Source organism: Lepidochelys kempii, chromosome 1 (assembly GCF_965140265.1).
Source record: "Lepidochelys kempii isolate rLepKem1 chromosome 1, rLepKem1.hap2, whole genome shotgun sequence".
Lineage (NCBI taxonomy): Eukaryota > Metazoa > Chordata > Testudines > Cheloniidae > Lepidochelys > Lepidochelys kempii.
This window is the reverse complement of record NC_133256.1, coordinates 349187628-349207653: the sequence shown is the minus strand read 5'-3', so window position 1 is coordinate 349207653 and position 20026 is coordinate 349187628. Positions and strand designations below refer to the sequence as shown.

The 20026-nt window shown below is 42.5% G+C and overlaps 1 protein-coding gene across 6 annotated transcripts in view; it reads left to right on the top strand.

The window, feature by feature from the left end:
- The window catches only part of PPP6R2 (protein phosphatase 6 regulatory subunit 2), a 176735-nt gene extending 156928 nt beyond the window's left edge, over positions 1 to 19807 (top strand). For 4 of the 6 annotated variants that reach the window (XM_073329005.1, XM_073329010.1, XM_073329008.1 and 1 more), the window contains 2 exons: positions 1697 to 5609; positions 15460 to 19807. In XM_073329005.1, the coding sequence (XP_073185106.1) occupies positions 1697 to 1748 (52 nt within the window). In that variant the 3' untranslated portion in view covers positions 1749 to 5609; positions 15460 to 19807. The remainder of the gene's footprint in view (positions 1 to 1696; positions 5610 to 15459) is intronic. The other 2 variants (XM_073329007.1, XM_073329006.1) reach the window with 2 other exon arrangements.
- Positions 19808 to 20026: the final 219 nt, after the last annotated feature.

The following is a 20026-nucleotide window of genomic DNA, read 5'->3' as shown; positions in this document are numbered from 1 at the left end:
GGACTAGATGACTTCCTAAGATCCCTTCCAACCCTGATATTCTACGATTCTGTGCTATGTTACAGTTGATCTCTGACAAATGAGGCAAGAGGGAAGTTTTGTGCTGGGGCTGAAAAGTTGCAGCGTAAAGATTTTCTTTAAATTCTTGTGCTGTGGTTCTGTGGGAGGCAAAGAAAAATCTCAGACATCAAATTTGTTTTGGGCGGTAAGTGGTCTGTCCAACCTGGACTGTCTCAGTTGTTTAGCAGGTTGGAGTTCCACCAGCCGTGAGTAAGTTGTCTGCCCTTTTGTGGACATAGATCAGATTAGCAATGGGCTGTCTACCTCTGTGGTGGCAGAGCAGGGTCTTGAGGGAACATGGGCCTCATCTTCTCTGAGAGCGTTTCAACCAGTGATGTTCCCTGAACTAACAGAGATGTTGGGAAAACTTTGTCCCACAACCTGTGCTTTGGATCCACATCTTTCCTGTCTGGTGAAGGCCACTTGGGAAGTAACAGGTCGCCTTACCTGTGAAGATTGTCAATACATCTTTTTAGAGAGGGCAGGCTGCCCATAGCTTTGAAGGAAGCAGTAGTCTGCTCAAGAAGTCGTCAGTTCGCACTGACAATTTGTTGTCCAGTATCACATCTTCCCGCGTGGAGAAGGCTGGTATAAGACAACTGTCCAAGTATCTGGATGCCTTTGATCTCCTTGATCCTTATCAATCTGGATATAAATTTGGCTACAGCACCAAGACTTCATTAGGTCGCATTGGTTGATGACGTGCTGGCGGTGAATGAAGACCAAGTCCCCATGCTGGTGGTATTTTATGCCTTCAATACAGTTAATCAAGAGGTGATACCCTGGCAGGGGCTGCACTTAGTGCCTTCATGCTTTTCTCTCTCAGATTTCAACAGGTAGTTGCGGGCAGTTGCCCCTGTTCCCAAAGAGCTCTCAAATCTGGAGTGCCATAGGGTGCCATTCTGTCACTCCTCCTGTTCAACATGTAGGTGGAGCTTTCAGGAGAGTTAGTGAGGAGGCATGGGGTGCAGTGGGCTGCTGACACCCAGCTACATGCGTCTATCTCATCTGATTCAGTGCCTCACCCAGTGTCTAGTTGAGATTGGGGCTGGCTGAGACTCTGCCCAGGCAAGAGTGAGGGTGATGTTGGTGGGTTGGGGGAAGCAGTCAGAGGAGAGGGTACAGGTAATATCAGCCCCTTTGACTGAAGGTGTACATCCATCATGAATTAATATTGTTCATGGCTTAAGGGTGATTTTAGACACCGCCTTCAGCTGCTGTTTGACGTATTACAGGAGAAAACCCAGTTTTCAAGTAGTTCTACTCCATTAGCACGGCCATCAGCCAATCTGAGTGTACAGTATCCCGTGTATTTTACACGAGTGCACACCTGAGAACCAGGAGCATATGACTTCTAATCCTTGTTTTGACATTTATTCTTTCGTTGGCCTTGGATACCTTTACTGCAAGTTCTCCATATGTAAAATGGGGTGGTCCCGTGCCACACAAGTGCTAAGTTATTAATGTTGTGGCTACTGAAAAAACTATATTCTGGAAGGATGGCTTCAGCGTCACAGAAAAGGTGATTTGTCCAGGTGAATTCCTGGATCAGTGTAAGGTTGAAAGGAGATGGGTGGGTGGCACAGCTGTCTTAATTCTTTAATGCTTACTGTAATACTGTTTGTTTTTCTTTTAGGAAAGAGGAGGTCTTGCCATGTGCTGAAGCCACATTAAATGGCCCTGCTTGATGAATCAAATGCAATGGGACTTGTCTGATCCAGGCCAGGCTGCTACCTGGTGATGCAATTTGTCAGTTTTTTTCATTTTAATTTTATTTTTTAATAAATGCTGCATTGATGAGAGAGCTGGCATTCAGGACCAGACACACGATTTCTGCACCAACAATCTGTTCTGGAAGACACTTGTATTGTCTACATGTAGCATTGATCAGTTAGTCATCACAGGAGTGACTCAGTCCTGCCCAAGGAAGCCTTCTGCCTAATTTTAGTATCTTGTCCCCCTCCCTCTTCTTCCCTTGTTTTTGTTTTCTATTCGGGGTTCAATCCTATTTTCTTAGTGTTATTGCACACAGTATTCAGCTTCTCTTCAGAAAGGTAGCAGGTCTAACGCTGGGACTTGGACGGTGCACAATAAGTCCTGCAGTCGTGTGACCAAAGTTCCTGATGGAGCTGTCTTTGGGCAGCATTTGCACCGCTTTTGTATAGCAATAAAGCCTTATCAGAAACATTTCATAGGAGGTAAAGATAAAACAAACACTTTAAATGGGATGAGGCAGGGAGGGCTGGGGATTTTTTTTTGCGGGGGCGGGAGGGGGTGAAAGGGAAGACAATGACATTGTGTCCCAAGCCAGAGGCCAGATAGCAGAGTTAGTGTAACACTGAACTGCCTAGAGCAGTGGGCTGTCTCTGCATTCCAGTGAGTTGCACAGTGCTCTGTTTCTGGGGCGTGACAGTTCACTGCAGGATCTTGGAACATTTAGCAACTGGTTATTTCCGTCCACGCCATCAAAACTCAACCCTATGGATGTCGTCGTCCTACGTTGGGCTGGAGAGCATGCAAAGACAGTAGCATGTCGTGTTTGCCATCTGAGAGGACAGTCACCCCAGGACTGCTGCCACGCAGGGACAGGAGCTGATGTGGCGCAAACAGGTTATCAGGTGCTTGCTGGCTTTTTGGAGACTAATGTATTTTCACATTGATATGGAAATCTTTTTGTTCTGTTTTTAAAGTTTTTAATGGATGCAGGAACAGCAACACTTTTGCACTTTGTACCTTGTGACAGCATTGGAGAATGATGTGGCCCCAGCACAGGACTCCTGCTGTTACGCCCCATTTAGACGGTTGTGGAGGGGAATGGGGAGGCACACTGCTCCCAGGAACTGTGAGGTAGAACAGTGCAGAGAAAAGGACGACACCTAGAACTGCCGGGGAGCAAGATCATGTAAGGTTGTGTACTTGACCCTGGAACAAAGGAGTCTCTGCATAAGCGTGAAGTACCCAGCCTGTGCTGGCCTCAGCAATGAGCTTGTTCCCAGCCTGGACTTGTGCCCTAGGTCATACGGGTGTAGAAGATGGGACACTTTTAGTACTGGGCTCAGGGTTGTAACAGCAGACTGCCGTAAGCTCTGCTCAGTCTATACCCCTGTAGGCTTTAGACACAGAGCTGGGCTTGCTTTTGTGTGTAAGCTGTGTGTTGAAACCCGCCTGGTCACATTTGAAACGACGCTTATTTTACTAGTCCAAGATCTAAGCTGGAAAATCATTCACTTTGGAATAAAAGCATGAGGCTTGGCACATAGATAGACAACTTATTTTCAGCTGTATTCTTATCTGTGCGAATCTGAAGGCCTTCGCCTTGTGAGTATGAAAAATAGCCCTGACACAGATCTGTTATCGTGAGCCAAAGCACCCCACCCGTATTTCAGTTTGGTTTTTTAAACATTTTATTTTGAAATGCATGATGTGGAGGTACATTATGCTGCATATTAAATGTTCTTAAAAGTATATTGGTATAGAAAAGTGAAGAATGAAATGTTGCCCCTCGTCCCAGCAGAACAGACCGACTCGGTATCAGTATCTGGAAGTGAGGTGCCCACAACACAAGGCGCTCATTTATTTGTCCAAAGATACACATTTTGGTTTGTTCTTAGGGTAGACTGAGGATTGCCTTTATTGGCGTATCAGAAATGAAGTCCAGAACACAGGAAGTAAAATGAAATTACACTCTGCAGCCCTGTGTACTTGCGAGTTGTTGTTGGGGCAATTTCTTGCAGCTGATACAGCTGTGTTGTCTCCCAACTGCAGTTACTTTGGTAAGCAAATGCTTTCCATGGCCATTGTTCCGGAAGCCCTCTCGCCCTCCTTCATGCAATTGAAAAGAAATAATTGAAAGATGCATTGCGCTGGGAGGGAAGCCTCACGCTTACTGTTGATTGCTCCCCAGGCTGTTCAGAAGCCAGTTTCACTTCACAGCCAAGATTTTCAAAAACAATTGCATGATTAGTAACTTTGAGTGCCCAGTTAGAGACGTCTTAGCGGAGTCTGATTTTCAGAGAGTTGAGGTTCAGCAGTTTATAAACATCAGGCCTCTTTAAGATCCCTTAAGTTGGGCACTCAAAAAATTAACTGTGTCAAAGCAGAAATGTTGTTAACCAAATACAACGGAACTGCAGCTGATTCCAGCAGTTACTTGAAATCCATGGTTCGGTGTGTCGGCCCCATTAAGTACCTGGCGAGGCCAATAGCTTGTTCCCAATCTCTTCTCAGTTGCATTTCTTGGCCTCCAGGGGCTGCATTTCCAGCTGGTATAGTTCTGTGACTAAGTGCAGCCTGCTTGGGATCTCATTGAGAGGAGAAGGGGAAATGTCCATAGGAATCTGGTCTTTCTCTTGGCTTGATGCCATTTCAGCCACTGCAATAAGGTGAGTTGCATCAAGTCTGCAGTGTGTTAGTAGCAGATTTTAACCTTTTATGTTTCATGTTCATTAGCTTTGAGCATTGACTTCAGGTGAAAGCTTTAAAATTTTGTTTAAAACATATCCAATAAGCAGCTCTAAATGGCCCAGAATATGTTAGGAGTGAGCCCCAGCCTTCACTGCACAGTGTGAATTTGGAGGGACTCTATCTGAAAAGACAATAGTGAACTTGGTCTCTTGTGCCTAATTAGTGATTAGGTATCTTATAAATAGTTAGATAAACTTGTAGAAATGCCCAAGATTTCTTGCTTTTAAGACAGTGAATGATTCCTCCATATTCTGGGGTTTAGGTTCTGAATTATACCTCATTGGCTCCACAGCATTGTCCTTCCTATCAGCCAGTGGACTGAGATGGAAAGTAGCTTTTATATGTTTTCACCCTTAGTATCTTGGAGGTTGTAACTTAGCACAGAACCTGTCAGGTGGCGGTGTCCCTGCCTGACCCAAATGATTTTATTAGTAAGCTACGCACAAAACTCTGGTTGTCTGTATATTGAACTCCCTGCTTTCTAAAGTCACGTACAGTATGTATAAATTAAGGTTGCTTTGTCTCCAGTTCATGTGGCATGCAGTTTTTCCATTTGGTCCTCGTTGCTATCTGAACTTTCTTCCTACAATCTAGTGCTCTTGTTGTGTGGCTGTCCGGACATTTGATTGCTGTACTGTATTCGGATGACCTTTCGTGGTTATTTTCTTTTAAGGGTTCACAATGACTTGATAGGCAATTGAGTTAACCCTTTCCTAGGCCGTGCTATGCCTTGTGCAATCTCCCAGTTGCAACTAAGATGTTTCCATTGTTTACGATGACGGATTGGGACTGACTTTGACCATTGGAGGTGTTCTTCGTCGGACATATGCTATACATCTTGGTCCTTCCATAGGGAAAGCAATGTATCCTGGGGAGGAATTGTTGCACAAGGTTGGAAGCAAGGCATATTCTCTACCAAAGATGGATTTATTTGCACCCAGCTGTATCCTTCAAAAATAATTTTAGACTGGGGCAAAATTATGATCAGATCATGATCAGAAAGCAATGAAGACTGAACAGGAACTATATTCAGCTCTCTCCTTCCCCATCTACATGCAGTATTTAAATCTGATCATATCTATATGGTATGTATAATTTTTTTAGTTTTGAGTGTGTGTGTGTGTGTATATATATATACTGATGTGTGTATATAAATAGCATAATACAGATTTATATATATATATATATGTATGTATGTATGTTTATATACACACACATTTGGAAGTTGTATGAAACTTAGCGAAATGGAGACTCAATGCACAAAGACCTTGATTTACATATGTATGTACAGGTACATGTAAAACTCCAAGCCATGCACGGCCGTATTTGTTGGTTAAGACTGAGGCTGATAGAGCATAGCTTGTGGTGGGAAAATCTGTCGTATATATTCTAGTTTAATAATTTTACCCAGCAGGGCATTGAAATTTAAAGGGATTACAAAAGTGCATTGGCTGCAAAATGACTGATTTATATCATTGCTTGTGACATCAGTGCTGCTGTACAATACTTTATCTGCCAATGTGCTTTTGTACTGGAACAGACGGAGGAGTTGGTTGCACACTTCATAGAGAAACGTATACAAATCACCTGTCATTAAAAAGTTCTTACGTTGTAATGACATCTCACCTTGAAACTGGTAGGACTGTGAAAAAATCCTTCATTCTTTCAGGCATCATAATACGATCTCTGGACTTTTGGTGAGTCCTGTCTTGTGATGTCAGTTGATCATTATCAAGTGTGTACAACCACTCTGTTGAAAACCAGGGTATATTACATTTGCAAAAAAATTAAATATGTGAAAGGCAAATCTATGGTAATTGTTGTCAGGCCATCCCATTGTAGAGATGTATCAGAGATAACTGGTTAGGGGGCATGGGAACTTGCAAACTCAAGTTGTTGTGTTAGAATCTTTTGCCTTGCTTTTGTGTAGACCTGTTTGTCTGAATTCTCTTTCACGTTGGTCTGTTCAGGATTTGGAGAATGTAGGGACTGCTGCTAGCAGGGAGACCTATTCTTACAGATTGAATGGGACTTGGAATTGCTTTCTCAGGTGTGAATTCCCCTGCTACTAACGTAAAAGAATGGTTCACTTCAAAATTGTACCACCGTAAAAACAAAGGATACTTGAACCAAGGATATTTGGTTTTGTTCAGCACAGCCGTCTGAAAAGCTGGTGAAGTTTTTTCTTTACTCTGGCTTGTTTGAACACCCAGCTGATGACAGCCATCGCAGTCAAAATGTTTGGGACACAGGTGTAAAATTTGCAGGCCGGGGGAAAGGAAAAGGAGAGCTGAGGCCTAAAGTTGAAATTGTAAAGGTGGCAGTACAGTGTGCCCCCATTATCTGCTGGTGTCCGAAAATGAGGTTCATCAAGATGGCCGGCCAGCTGTAACTGAAAGCTTCATCTAGCTTATTTAACAGGTTGTACCTGGCCAGAAGTTCTGGCTGATAGATAGCTATCCATGGGCTGCTCACTGACATCTACTCCAGAATGGTTTTCCTATGTTTCTTTCTAATGTTTCACTTTCCCTCTAGTTCCCCTGGGCAGAAGCCTCTTGATTTCCTTCTGCCTTTTTAGAAGTTGGAGCCTTTGTTGCTAGTACAGTGCTCTGATGTGTGGTTTCAGGATCCACAGCCCTCTGCAGGGATATCACAGATTTTGCTTCCCTTCCTCATATTGTGCAACTTCCCTTGCATTTTTAACTCCTCTCCCTTTGTACTTTTAATTATGGCTTCATCTTCCAGGACTATGAGCCACTTCTACTCCAGCCGTAATCACGTTTAAATGAAAGCATCCCCATTTCCCTCACTTGTCCAACAGTTCTGACAGAGAAACAATTGCGTTACAGCAGAATCGACAGTGGTTAAGGTGCATGGTGGATTGTCAGTGTTGATGTGTTAAAAGAGGGGGCCCAGTGGAAGTGGAGGCAGAACAAGTCTTCATTGCTTTGTGTATTCTGATAGTAAGACATGCAGCTCAGTGTCACATGAGACTCGTGGAGTTCTTATTGTTTCAGTTTAATTTTAAGAAAAAATACAGCAGCTCATCTTGTAATTTTTAACCATTATTCCAAAGAATAGGTTTCCTTCTCCTGTTGATCTTCCCATAACAGTGACCTTACTCTGAACGGCTGAACTATGTTCCAATCAGTTGATTTAGTCTCTAGCTATTAAGATAGATTTTGCTGTGATTTTTTTTTAAAAGTGTCTATAAAACAAAATGAAACCTGGTGTTCACAACGGTTTGTTGGTGTTTGTTTGCCCCAGCATCAGTTCTCTGTGAAATCCTAACAAGCACTTCATTATTGTTCTGAAAACATGTTTTTTCTGGTTATAGGCTCTCACAGGGCAAGTGTGCTGCACAGATTTATTCTTTCACCAGGGCCAGCTTTAAAATAAAATATTTTGGTTGGGCTCTCTCCCCAGAGTGAAAGTTAATTTCTTAAGTAACCTTTTCCCTTTCCCTTTTACCAGGGCAGGAGGGCTTTTAATAGGGGGATGTGTTGCAAAGGTTGTGTCTCATGTTTGTCTGCTATTTAGAGGATACAGTACAGACTCCCCGGGTTACACAAACCCGACTTACGCAAATCTGCATTTACAGGAAAAAGTTCTGTAAGCTAGAAATAGGAGGGTTGGGTTTTTTTTGCGTAATGGTTGGAGATATGTTTCCGACTTACACAAAATTTGAGTTACACAAGGCATTCTGGAACGGAACGCTTGCTTGAGTTGGGGAACGTGTGTATATTCTTGCCATGGTGCGGTACAGTGCCACTCTAACCCCTGTAGTGTTCGAGTATGTTTAAAGAACAGGAGGACTTGCTGCACCTTAGAGACTAACCAATTTATTTGAGCATAAGCTTTTGTGAGCTACAGCTCACTTCATTGGATGCACCCATGAATGCATCCGTTAAAGTGAGCTGTAGCTCACGAAAGCTTATGCTCAAATAAATTGATTAGTCTCTAAGGTGCCACAGGTCCTCCTTTTCTTTTTGCGGATACAGACTAACACAGCTGCTACTCTGAAACCTGTGAGTATGTTTAGACATTACAGGCTAAATTTTCTTATAACAAGCGGACAATTATCACACTCCTGGGTTGAAAATACTATGGTTTTCTGAACAAATAGCAGAGGGCCATTTCTGTGGGTTTTTTTCCCGCAAGAAACCATGCACAGTCTGCTGGAAACAGCTGAAGAAGAGAGAGAGAGGTGAACTCTGGGGGGGAGGAGGGGGAGGTACTACACATTAGTATAGTCTAATCTAAGGGTTTACTGCTACTAATTGGTTTAAGTGGGGTCAAATGACAGAAAAGCTTACCCACAACATGGTCAATAGCCTAAAAACCAAGTTGGTGACCCCATAACGCTTTTCCAAAACGCTTTATTGTGTTGATGTTCCTAGGAAAATGCATTTCACATTATTGGTAGTTTCTGTCCTCTTGGCGAAGGTAGGATAGCTTCTTCCTTTTTCAGGGATGGCCTTCTCTGAGTCTCAGCACTTGCATGGTTTCCCTAATCAACTTGTAAAGGGATTTTTTAAAAACCATGTTACTCAAGCTGCCTAGTAATCGATAGCCTCGTTTGGTAACATGGATACAGGTAGGTTGGGAAGGATTTAGACAATAATTAGTAAAGGTTCATAACAGGGCTTTGGAGCGGAGTCCGGAGCTGGAGCGCAGAGCAGCTCCAGAGCAGTGGAGCTGCAGGTTTTTGCCTGGAGCCGGAGCACAGCTCCAAAGCCCTGGTTCATAATTCCCTTGGTCCGACTGCTCAGTGATCAGGTAGCATCCATGGCATTTCCCCAGCTCTGTCTGACCAAAAGGTTGCAACCCTTTGGTTCAAAAATGGACCTTGCTCATATGATTCATGCCTTAGCCACCTTGAGATAATACTGGTGCAGAGGACTCTGCGTGGGGCTACACCTTCCATTGATTCAGAAACAGGCTAGTGCAGAACACAGCCACTCTTCGTTACCAGCACATGACGACAGTGCTCTGTGATTTGCACTGGACTGGCTGCCTGCTGATTTCCAAGTGGGATTTAAGCTCTTTGGTCTGACTGGTAAAGCCTTAGCTGGCTTGGAACCTACCTACCTGAGAAGCCCACCTCTCTCCCTTGTGTGGTGATACCATCGTTGAGACCGGCAGAGACACTCAAGCTGGAGTCTCTCTTGCTGCTGCCAGGGCATTCTCTGTAGAGGTCACTTGATATTGGTACTTACTTGCATACCACTGGTCCAAACCAGTGTGAATCTGTTGGGATCTACAGCATGCTAGGAAGTTTCACCTGCTTTCCACAGGCTTCGGGGGAGAGGGGGAAGTGGGGTCATTCAATATAAGTTTTACAGGATGGGGTAAGACTGCTGATTTGTGGACATCTTTTTAAGAAATACATTTCTGGTGCATGTAAAAAGGCACTTAGAGCACAGAGAGAGGGGTATTTGTATTCTATTATAAAGGTAATCATACACATAAAATTGTTAATTTCTCCCTTTGCCCAAAAGAACCCTTCAAAAAAGAATTTCCATGGTTAACTGAAATTTACAGCGGGGGAAAGTAACACGGTGCAACATTGCTGGAGGACTAAGGGTCCCAGCATAATGTGCATTGAGGAAGAGTAGAAATTCAAAGACAGGTTACTTCCTTGGGGCATGATGGTCCATTCGGTGCACATGTTTGCTTACTCTTAAGAAAGTGATGCTTGTAAGTGAAAAACTTGCAAATATATTTTAATTATGAATCTTCTCAATTTTTCAACTTCTGCAGTTACTAAATTTAAATTAACTTGGAGTAAACCCCATCTTATGTCAACATTCATAACTAGCACTCAAACTTTTCTAAGCCTCCCTGTGCCAGGTAAATTCCAGTCTCCATTTATCAGGAAAACCATGTCAACACTGGCTTCATTGTGGATGGTGTCTTAGTCAAAAACCAGAATGGTGCTGTGAGAGTGATTTTGTGTAGCCCTTAGAAGGATCTATGCATGGGTGTCACAGGTTTTTAAATTTAAATTGAGCAGAAGTTTCTAAGAAGACTTTTTTTAAAAACAGGCAGGGCCCAATCCAACTCTCATTGATTTTATAGTGACTAAAGTTTCTGACTTTTTATGGGGGAAACTGGAGTTGTGGGTGGAGAGAGAGAGAGAGATTTTCACTAGGATCTGGCCTCCACCTGCAGCTTCAGGCAGAATGCCTACCAATATGACATTTCCTAGTAAACCCCAGTAGATACAATATCACATACTTAAACACACACTTTCTCTGATAAAGTGAGTCACAAAAATAAGCTGTTTGACTGGCTCCTGGTTGTGCAGTTACCATATTATGGCCATTTAGGCTAGAACTCATTTACCTCATTACTGGAAGGGCAGTGTGTTAATAAGCCTGACCTAAAAGTAAAAACCTCCCAATCAATTTTATAAAAGAATTGAATTATATTTTAAATGACCTTTTTTAAATGAACTATAAAAATGCTGGAAAACAAGCATTTTTGTAAAATGTATTTTTATATTTGCTCAGGGGAGAGGATTTTTCCTGAAATAGTATGGCTTTTTGTAAAGGGCAGGGTCTCCCTCAGCTGTTTTTAATTTGACAGTTGTGTGCATGTAAATGATCAAAAACATTTTTCATGTGGTTCTAATGATTGAGTAGATCTTTTTAAAGATTCTGGTAATCATAATAATTAGTTTGTATTAGTGCATTCCCCACTTTGTTGGGTTTTAGGTAATTGTGTTTCATGCATCAAGATAGTCTGTTGCCAGGTATTGGGAAAATTTCTCCTAAATTAGACCACTAATGGATTCAAACTTGGGATATAACTAAATCACATCAAATGTTAATAAAACTTGAACAGAATTTAAAATCATGATTATTTGTATTGATAAATTGGTGACCCCCTGCGAATACTTCGGTTGAGTTTTGAATTTGGGTCCTCAACCTGCAAACATTTAATTTAGTTCAAGTCTACTCACATTAATAAAGTTATACCCATATTTAAATGTTTGCAGATCAGGGAAATAGGAAGTACCAGGAAAATAGAGAGGACTTTAACTTAAGATATATATTAGACAAAATATAACTAGGTCCCCAAGGGCCTCTGATGTTTTCTTTTGTACAGTATGTACTGATCACTTCTCTGTGTGAGTACTGTTATGTACTCGGAGTTATTTTTAAAGTGACCACCATGTTTCTCTGCAGCCTCAGTATTCAATGGTGGGTTTATAAAGTGATAATGATCCCGCCCTAAGATTTTAACCCTTTAAGTGCCCATCTCATTTTTGTGGTAAGGTTTAAATACCGAACTGTGACTGGGGCCTGTCATATATTTAAAACTTAGATTGATAAAGCTACAGGCCTCAGGGGTATGTGACAAGTCCACTCTCCTGAGTGCTGTCGGTATGCCGACCTGCAGCCCCAGCGTAGATGTGGTTAGGTTGAGGGAAGAATGCTTCTGTCAATGTAACTACCCTCGCTCAGGGAGGTGGAGTCACTATCGCAAAGGAAGAAACCCCTCCGTTGCTGGAGTGTGTATCTACACACACAGGGTTACGGGGGCTTAGCTGCAGCACCATAGTTATGCCACTGTAACCCCGTCATGTAGAGCAGCTCTGACTTGCCAGGGCAGTGTCACCACCAAAGCAGAACATCCTCATGCAGTACATCATCCCGTCTTTTCTGAACTGAGGCCAACTGCTGTAGTTTTCCAAGTTTTGTTTGATACGTTGGTAGATGAGCCCACCTCCAGTGCAGTGTACACTCTGCTGCCTCTTCCTGCACATCTCACCAGTCACCGCACAAGAGTCCCCAGTTATTGTACTCAAATCTTTAACAGGCAAAAAGACCAATATGGCTTTGACTGTCAGTTGTCACAGCATCTCCTCTGAGGCCTCCTTCATTATCTGTGCCACATCAACTCAAATCAGAATTAATAATAGCATTGAAATTGCCCTAGAGATGCATTGATCTGTTTGATTTAGCACACATTGTTATTCATCCCTAAACCATTAACACCAAGAGAACTAATAATTACCTTGTGCATATTTATGTAGAATGATGACTATGGCATTTTAACGACACACATCTGCATATTGTAGGAAAAAAGCCAGAGTGAGCCTAGCATTTGCATGGTGTGCATATTTTATTTGCACGGTGTAGTACTCAGTGTTTTAGTAAACATCATTGTAAATTTTAATAGTTAAGATATTGTGCAGTTTCTGGAAATGATTTGGAAAAAGAAATATTAGCTACTACTTTTACTCCTAAGAGAACAAACGTTACAAAAAGTCTTGAAATGGCACTTTTCTAGATTAGACATTAGACATGGGAAGTCCCTGTTAGGTCATCTTGTTCATCCAGCAAGGCTGTTCTCTACAGTATGTTTTCCCAGTATTGCTTTGCCCAATCAAGTTTAAAATGTTCCAGGCTGTGGGGTTTCCACCACTTCCTTTAAGAGACTGTTCCACATGTAACAGATTTCCATTTTCTAATACATTAATTTTCCATTTATTTCATCCCATCACTCCTACTTATTTCCTTTGGCAGCATGCTAAATACTTCCTCTCTCCCCAAAGAGAGATCTAGTCTGGAATGCCTACCTAGAAAGTGAAAACAACAAGGAGTCCTTGTGGCAGCTTAGAGACTAACAAATTTATTTGGGCATAAGCTTTCATGGGCTAGAACCCACTTCATCAGATGCATGGAGTGAAAAATACAGTAGGGAGGTATAAATACACAGCACATGAAAAGATAGGAGTTGCCTTACCAAGTGGGGGGTCAGTGCTAACGAGATCAATTCAATCAGGGTGGATGTAGCCCATTCCCAACTGTTGACAAGAAGGGGTGAATTATCAATAGAGGGAAAATTACTTTTTGTAGTGCTAACGAGGCCAATTCTAGATAACTAGAAAGTGTAACTGTACTGGCCTTCAGATATCCATTAATCTCATAGCCTGAATACAAATTTGGAATTATTTGAGTTTTTGGTGGTGGTGTTGTGACTTCAGTTTGCCCATCTGTTCTGTCTGGGAGTGGGTCTGAAGTAAATGTTAATCTGCCCCTATTGTGACATAAACCCACCATAATAATTTTCCTGAGACAGGAAAGGGGGGTGGGAAGAGAGGGGATGAAGCCACCTTCTCCATGTGAGTAAATACTATGTGTTTCTTGTATCTAAACATTAACAAAAATCCACCTGCAAAACTATTCACCTAATTCAGAAAGTATTTTTCTACTCAGATGTTTCTTGAAATCTCCTATTGATTTTTGGAAAAATCTGAGTGGTCTGGATAGCCGCCCTACCCATTGTGTAGCATCTTGGCTTCTTCAAGGAGGAGATGCAGCGTTCATGCATTGCAGGATAACGGTCCAGGACATCGAAGGAAAGGAATGCTTTCCTTTTTCAGTGAAGTCTTATCCTACCCCCAAGAAGCTGACAGCTTTAGTCATAGAATCATAGAATATCAGGGTTGGAAGGGACCTCAGGAGGTATCTAGTCCAACCCCCTGCTCAAAGCAGGACCAATCCCCAGTTAAATCATCCCAGCCAGGGCTTTGTCAAGCCTGACCTTAAAAACTTCTAAGGAAGGAGATTCTACCACCTCCCTAGGTAACGCATTCCAGTGTTTCACCACCCTCCTAGTGAAGAAGTTTTTCCTAATATCCAACCTAAACCTCCCCCACTGCAACTTGAGACCATTACTCCTTGTCCTGTCCTCTTCTATCACGGAGAATAGTCTAGTGCCTTGAAAGGAATCAATAGTCTGACTGTCCACAGATCCAGACTAACATGTTAGCAACAACGTCCCTGCTATACAACTCCCCTTCCCCTCATGCCTTTATTTTATATAAAAGGATTGATTTCATCTCCATCCTGGCCTTGGCACCAACCTGTTTCTACTTACACAGATGTCCAGAAAGAGAGGAAAAAAGATCCTGTCACCCAGCACAATCCCAGACAATAATAAAAAGAAAAATAGCCCCATGGGTGTCCCATGAGTGCCTTATCCCCATACAAGGCTCAGCCCCTCCACACTGACTTGTTACTCTACTCTTGGTGTCATACCTGAAATTAGCTCGTCAACTCCTCAGGTCAGGGATCTTTTCTTTCTACCAAGGGTTGCAAAATGGGCTAGGAGAGCCACAACCATCTTCCATCGTGAGGGCTGTGCCAATGTAGGGTCATGATATTGAAATGGTTGAGAACCACTGATGTAAAATAATAAACCTCATCAATACATGGAGAATTAGGGAACAGGGAGACATTTCTAAAGGTCTGAGTCACTCACTGCTGCTCACAATTCTTTGTGAGTGATCCTAAACACTTCTACAATGAAAGTGAGACGTAGTGGCACACAGAGAACCCAGAACACTGTTTCTGCATAGCAAGACATTGAGGAGTGACTCTCTGTATGTAGAAGGGTGGTGGATAGCTCCTGCTACTTGTGAGTACAAGTGATAAGGAGGGAGAACCGGGTCCTTCTGAAGGGTCAAAAAATCATGTAATGTGCTTAGATGCCATAGCGACTAGACCTTTAAAAATACATATAATGAAAGGTGCATTTCACCTGCATACTGTAATTACTGCAAATCCTGCTTAACTGTCATTAATCTGCAGAATTCTTTACCTGTATACTCGAAACTGAAAATTAAATAGTGCTCGTTTCAACGCTTAAAACTGATGAAAGGTGATTTAAAACTCATGCCTAAGAAAATGAATGATCATAGCTTTGCCTTTAGCTGTAATAATATTTAAATATTTAATGATGATTAATTTAACATTTAAATTAAAATAACATTCAATTGCCAGTATGGAATTAAATATTTTTCCACTTATCAAACATTCCTCCTCTGCATCTTGCTTCTGGGAGGTCAGAATCAGATCCACCGGTGAGGCCTGTGCACCTGTTTTATTTCCTAACGTTTTCTTCTGTCTTTAACCACAGCAGAACACCAACATTATTGAACATTAATGGAAAAGTACAAAGATCCTGTTTAAATTACTCTGAACTTTACACTCAAAAGCAAAGTCTGACACAAGTCACAAGGCCCGACCCTGCAATTTGATCTGTCGTCTATGGATCTGTATTCCCACGAGAAATGCCATTTATAGCATGAAGGCTCCTGACAGAAGCACAAATCAGATTTCAAGATGGGGGTCACCATGAAGTATAATTGTTGTAGATTATTGAATGTTCCTGCTTGTTCCTAATACAAATATACAAGATGTAAACATGTAATGTATTAACGAAACAATTCTAACCAGAATCTTTATCTTAAAGTTATTTTAGCACATGACATTAGCATTATCTATAAAATTATTTCATTATGATTTGTATCACAGTAGCGCCCAGAGGCTGCATTTACCTGTGTACTGTACAAACACATTTTAAAAGACATGCCTTTGCCCAATTCCAGCGCTACTGAAAAAATTACCTTGTCAACTTACAGACAAGTGAACATTGAATATAACATAAAATAAACATTACTGAGGGCACTGAAATATGTCACCCGGTCCTGTCCCTGCAGTAGTTCTAAGTGCTAGGATCTGGTCCTTGATAATTAACAAACCGTTACCATAGATTCAGAATTAGACATCACTTGCAGCAAAATAGTGACTCCCACCCCACCTCCTGTGGCCACCAACCTTGAATGAACACATCTGCAGCCCCTCTCTGATATGTGCAGCCTGGCTCTTGCTTACGTGAGAAGGAAGGTGCTTGCTAACACAATTGTAGGGTACCTCCATGCATAGTCCCACACTAAATGTAGAATGCCAGTGAACCCGCTGCATCCTTGTAAGGTGACACCAGGGGCTAGGTTCTGTTTGTAGAACTGTAGAGAGCAGTAGGCCCCGATTGTGTATTTACACTAGAACTGAAGGCCTGTAGAGTGTGTGCGTCTATTTCAACGCCCTCTTAATTGCATACGATGTTTCAAATAATAAATATATGATCAGCTCTTAAAATTGGGCTTCCAAAGCCAGTGGTTGAAGTACGTTTTCACTGGATAGGCTGAGATCTAAATGTGATTTTTGTAGTTCCAGTCCAAAGAATTTATTGCATGGGGAAACCAGACTCTGAAAATTACATCCTCAGTGGCACTGCAGTGATGGTGGGAGAGCGCTGGTGTGTGGGTGTGTGAGAGAGAGTGAGGGATCACTAATTACAAATTTGTAAATAATATTTAATCAAGTTTCCCCATTTTTAGTATTTTTTTTTATCGTGAGAGTGTTGAACATCAAAGAAAATGGATGTTTTAATACAATGAAGTTGTCGGGGTTTTAAGAAGGAAACTCATTTCTATGCCCAGTAATTTTGGTAATGAAAATACAGATCCAGAAGAAAATAGTTTAATTTCTTCAGTGTCTTAAATATTTGAATACATCTTCACAACTCCTCCAAATGATCCATTCTCCTAAGATCTTGCAGACAGTCATGCCCAGAAAAGGAAAGAAAAGTGCCGTTTACTAGCTAGCTGGTGAGATCAGGCTGTATGATGCTGTCAGGTATGTTAATAGGCTCGGTGGTGGCAGCTCTGGCTAAGGTATGAGATGGGGGCTCTATGCGATAGCTTACACGGGGGAAAGAATTAAACATTTTAAGGAAATGCTGACCTAGATGAGTTGTTTGTGGCTTTCTGTGGTGCGCTAGCGATGTTAGTTTCAGATGGAGCTCTTAAGTATCAGTTATTAATGTATAGAGGGATTATTTATATTTTTTAAACTTGGTTCTACAACCTACACTTAAAAGAACTGCCATATTTTCACGACAGTTCCTACTGGGGTTTTTTCTCACAGACACACACACACATGATCAGAGGTACAGAAAGAAACACAGAGGTACTAACACACCCAGCTGTGAAGGGGCAGGAATGTCTTTTTGACTCAGCAGAATACCAGGTGTCTAAACACACTCCTGTAGAGTTGGGGTGGGATAAATAACTATTCCTCAGAGTTAGTTAATCCAAGAGGCAACATAGTTATTTTCCTGCCACATTACATCCCTTTCGACCACCTTCTCCAGGAAAGTGAAGTTGTATTAAAGGGATATTATCAGGTTGAAAAACTAAACGTACTTAGCAGTATTCACATCTTAGATCATTGTAACTGAAATTTTTGTAAAAAAAAAAGCCAGCTCATTTTTCTCATCGATTCTGTCTGTTCACTTTTGGCTTTTCTCGGCTTGGTTGATGAAAATAAGCTTTTCAGTTTCATTTTGGTTTCTGGTTGGTTTTGTGGTTTCGTGTTCATCTACTAACTGACGGCTGCAGTTTGGGGGTTGCCGGTATTTAAATCCAAACTAGCTGTTTGCATTGAAATATAAAAAGCTGCAGAAACATTTCTCTTGGGCTGAAGTTTTGTAAAACTGTTCTAACACATCCCGAATGTTGGAGCTAAATCAACTGGACAGCGCCTCTTTACCAGGGCGGCATCACGTTCCTTTTTATAAACGCTGGCAGTGGATGGCATCCGTACGGCGAGGCAGAAAATACCCGTGATTCCAGTGAAATGTTCTCTATACTAGGGTGTATCTGCTCAGGCACACAGAGGAGCTTCCTCCTTCAGGCCATGATATTATTAGTGAAGAGACACTTAGTTCTTTATGACAAATCAGGTAGCTCACGCCGGGCGTAATTAAAGCAATTTGAACAGCTGATCTCTCCGAACCGCTTAATCTTTTGAACCGTGTTTGCCTCATGCAGGTGAAACTTCTGAGTTACTTCCGTGGGGGGCTTCGTAACCATCTCGTGTTCTCTCTTCCGCCCGTGTGGCAGCTAGGGAACAGTTTAGACATTAGGCCACTGGAAGTGCTTGGCTTTGCAGACTGATAGCACACTGTCTACCAGAGATCAGTCTACACTAGGGAATCCAGTGTCATTGCAAGATGAAATACTTGAAATGCTGGTTAGAAACCGTTGTTTTCCTGAAGGAAACGGTTTGATTTCAGCTATAGCTGGAAAGGTGTAATCCTTGCTGAGATGCCATTGAGGTTCTGTAGTCATTGGCTAATTTCGCAAAACCATCAGTCGCAGAGAGAGCTGTGCTGGGGCGTGGGGGCTGACTGCTCCTGCAGCCTGGTACAGCCGCGCTTTGGGTGGATGTGCGGGGCTGTTCTAGAAGGCCCAGCATAGCGAGGTTGGCTGCATTGGTTCTGCTTCTGCAGAGCCGAGCCAGTTTCACCACGAAACAACGTCTTGTGTCAGTGGAGATGGGTCTTTGGTGGGTAGTTGCTGATTTTAAAAGGGAAACTGAGACAGCCCCCTTTCCTGTCCTCATCACCGTTGGCAGCTGACAACGCTCGAGTTCTGTGTTCGTGACGCGTGGGTGTTGAGCTGTTTCTGTCTCCATAAGGGTTTGTGAAAAAAGTCCCTTTAAATACCCTGGGAGAACTCTGCTAGCTCCTGCCATGGAAACAGGGTGGACAGGGCTTTGATGTATTGATTTAGGGCCAGATTTTCAGACCAGCTCAGCATCCAGCATGCACAGCTCTTCTGAAAACTGTGTCACGTGCGCGGGTGTCTACAGAGGAGCTGAATTCGTCTGAAAGTCTGCCTCTGGGTGCTGAGCACTTCTGAAACCCTGCCCCTCGTGCACTGGGGCCAGAGCTTGTTCGTGAGATGCCACCACCTCATGCAGATGGACTAGAAGTCAGGACTAGGAGGATGAGTCTGCATAAAAATGAACCCACCCTAAAATGCCACTGTTCTCCCTGAGACACACTCCAAATAGCAATAAAACACTTGCCTGCAGAGAGGAGGAGCTGGGAGAATAGCAAGCTGAGGTAATTGGTACAGGCTGGGTTAAGGGTCCCTTCACCAGTGACTCAGAGGGAGGGCTCAGTTACTGGGGATACCTAGTTCATTTTTAATTTCAAGTGGCCTTTCCTCTATTTGGGGGAGGGGGCGGCAAAGGGAGGGGTCTGATGTGTGCGGATTAAATTAGTGCAATGATTTAGGGGGGAGCCTTTTCATTTCTCATGATGCCTACTGCCCTTAAATGTTGAAACTGGGTCTGTGTAAGCAATGTTTGTGTATTTATGTGTATATCTGAGGTACAAAGTTTTAAAATGACTGCCTTTTCCTCCCTGCTGTTTTTCTGAGTAATTCCGGGTGTACTGTCGTCTCCCTACTGTCAAAACTTTTATATTGTAAAACTGATGCTGGTGGGTTTTGGTTATTTTGTTTGGGGGTTTTTTTTGGTAAAAAAAGAAAAGAAAAAACCACGTCTGCATCTCTCTCTCTGTTGTCAGTTTTAGGTTGTAAATTCCAACTATCAATAAAAACTCAAAAGTCTCACTGAGCGCGGTGGATTTCTCAAGCCCCAGGCGCGCTCTCTGCTCTCTTGACCTTCTCACGTTGCACATTTTGCACCCAGACTTGCCGGTAATCTCCCCAGTCCTGGCCTCCTGTTGTTAGTGTAAACTGCTGGCTTTGGAAACTCTGAATCTGACCAAGGAGATGATACAGAACAGAGTGTGTTCAGGCTCCCCTTTGTTTCTTTGTATTGTGTTT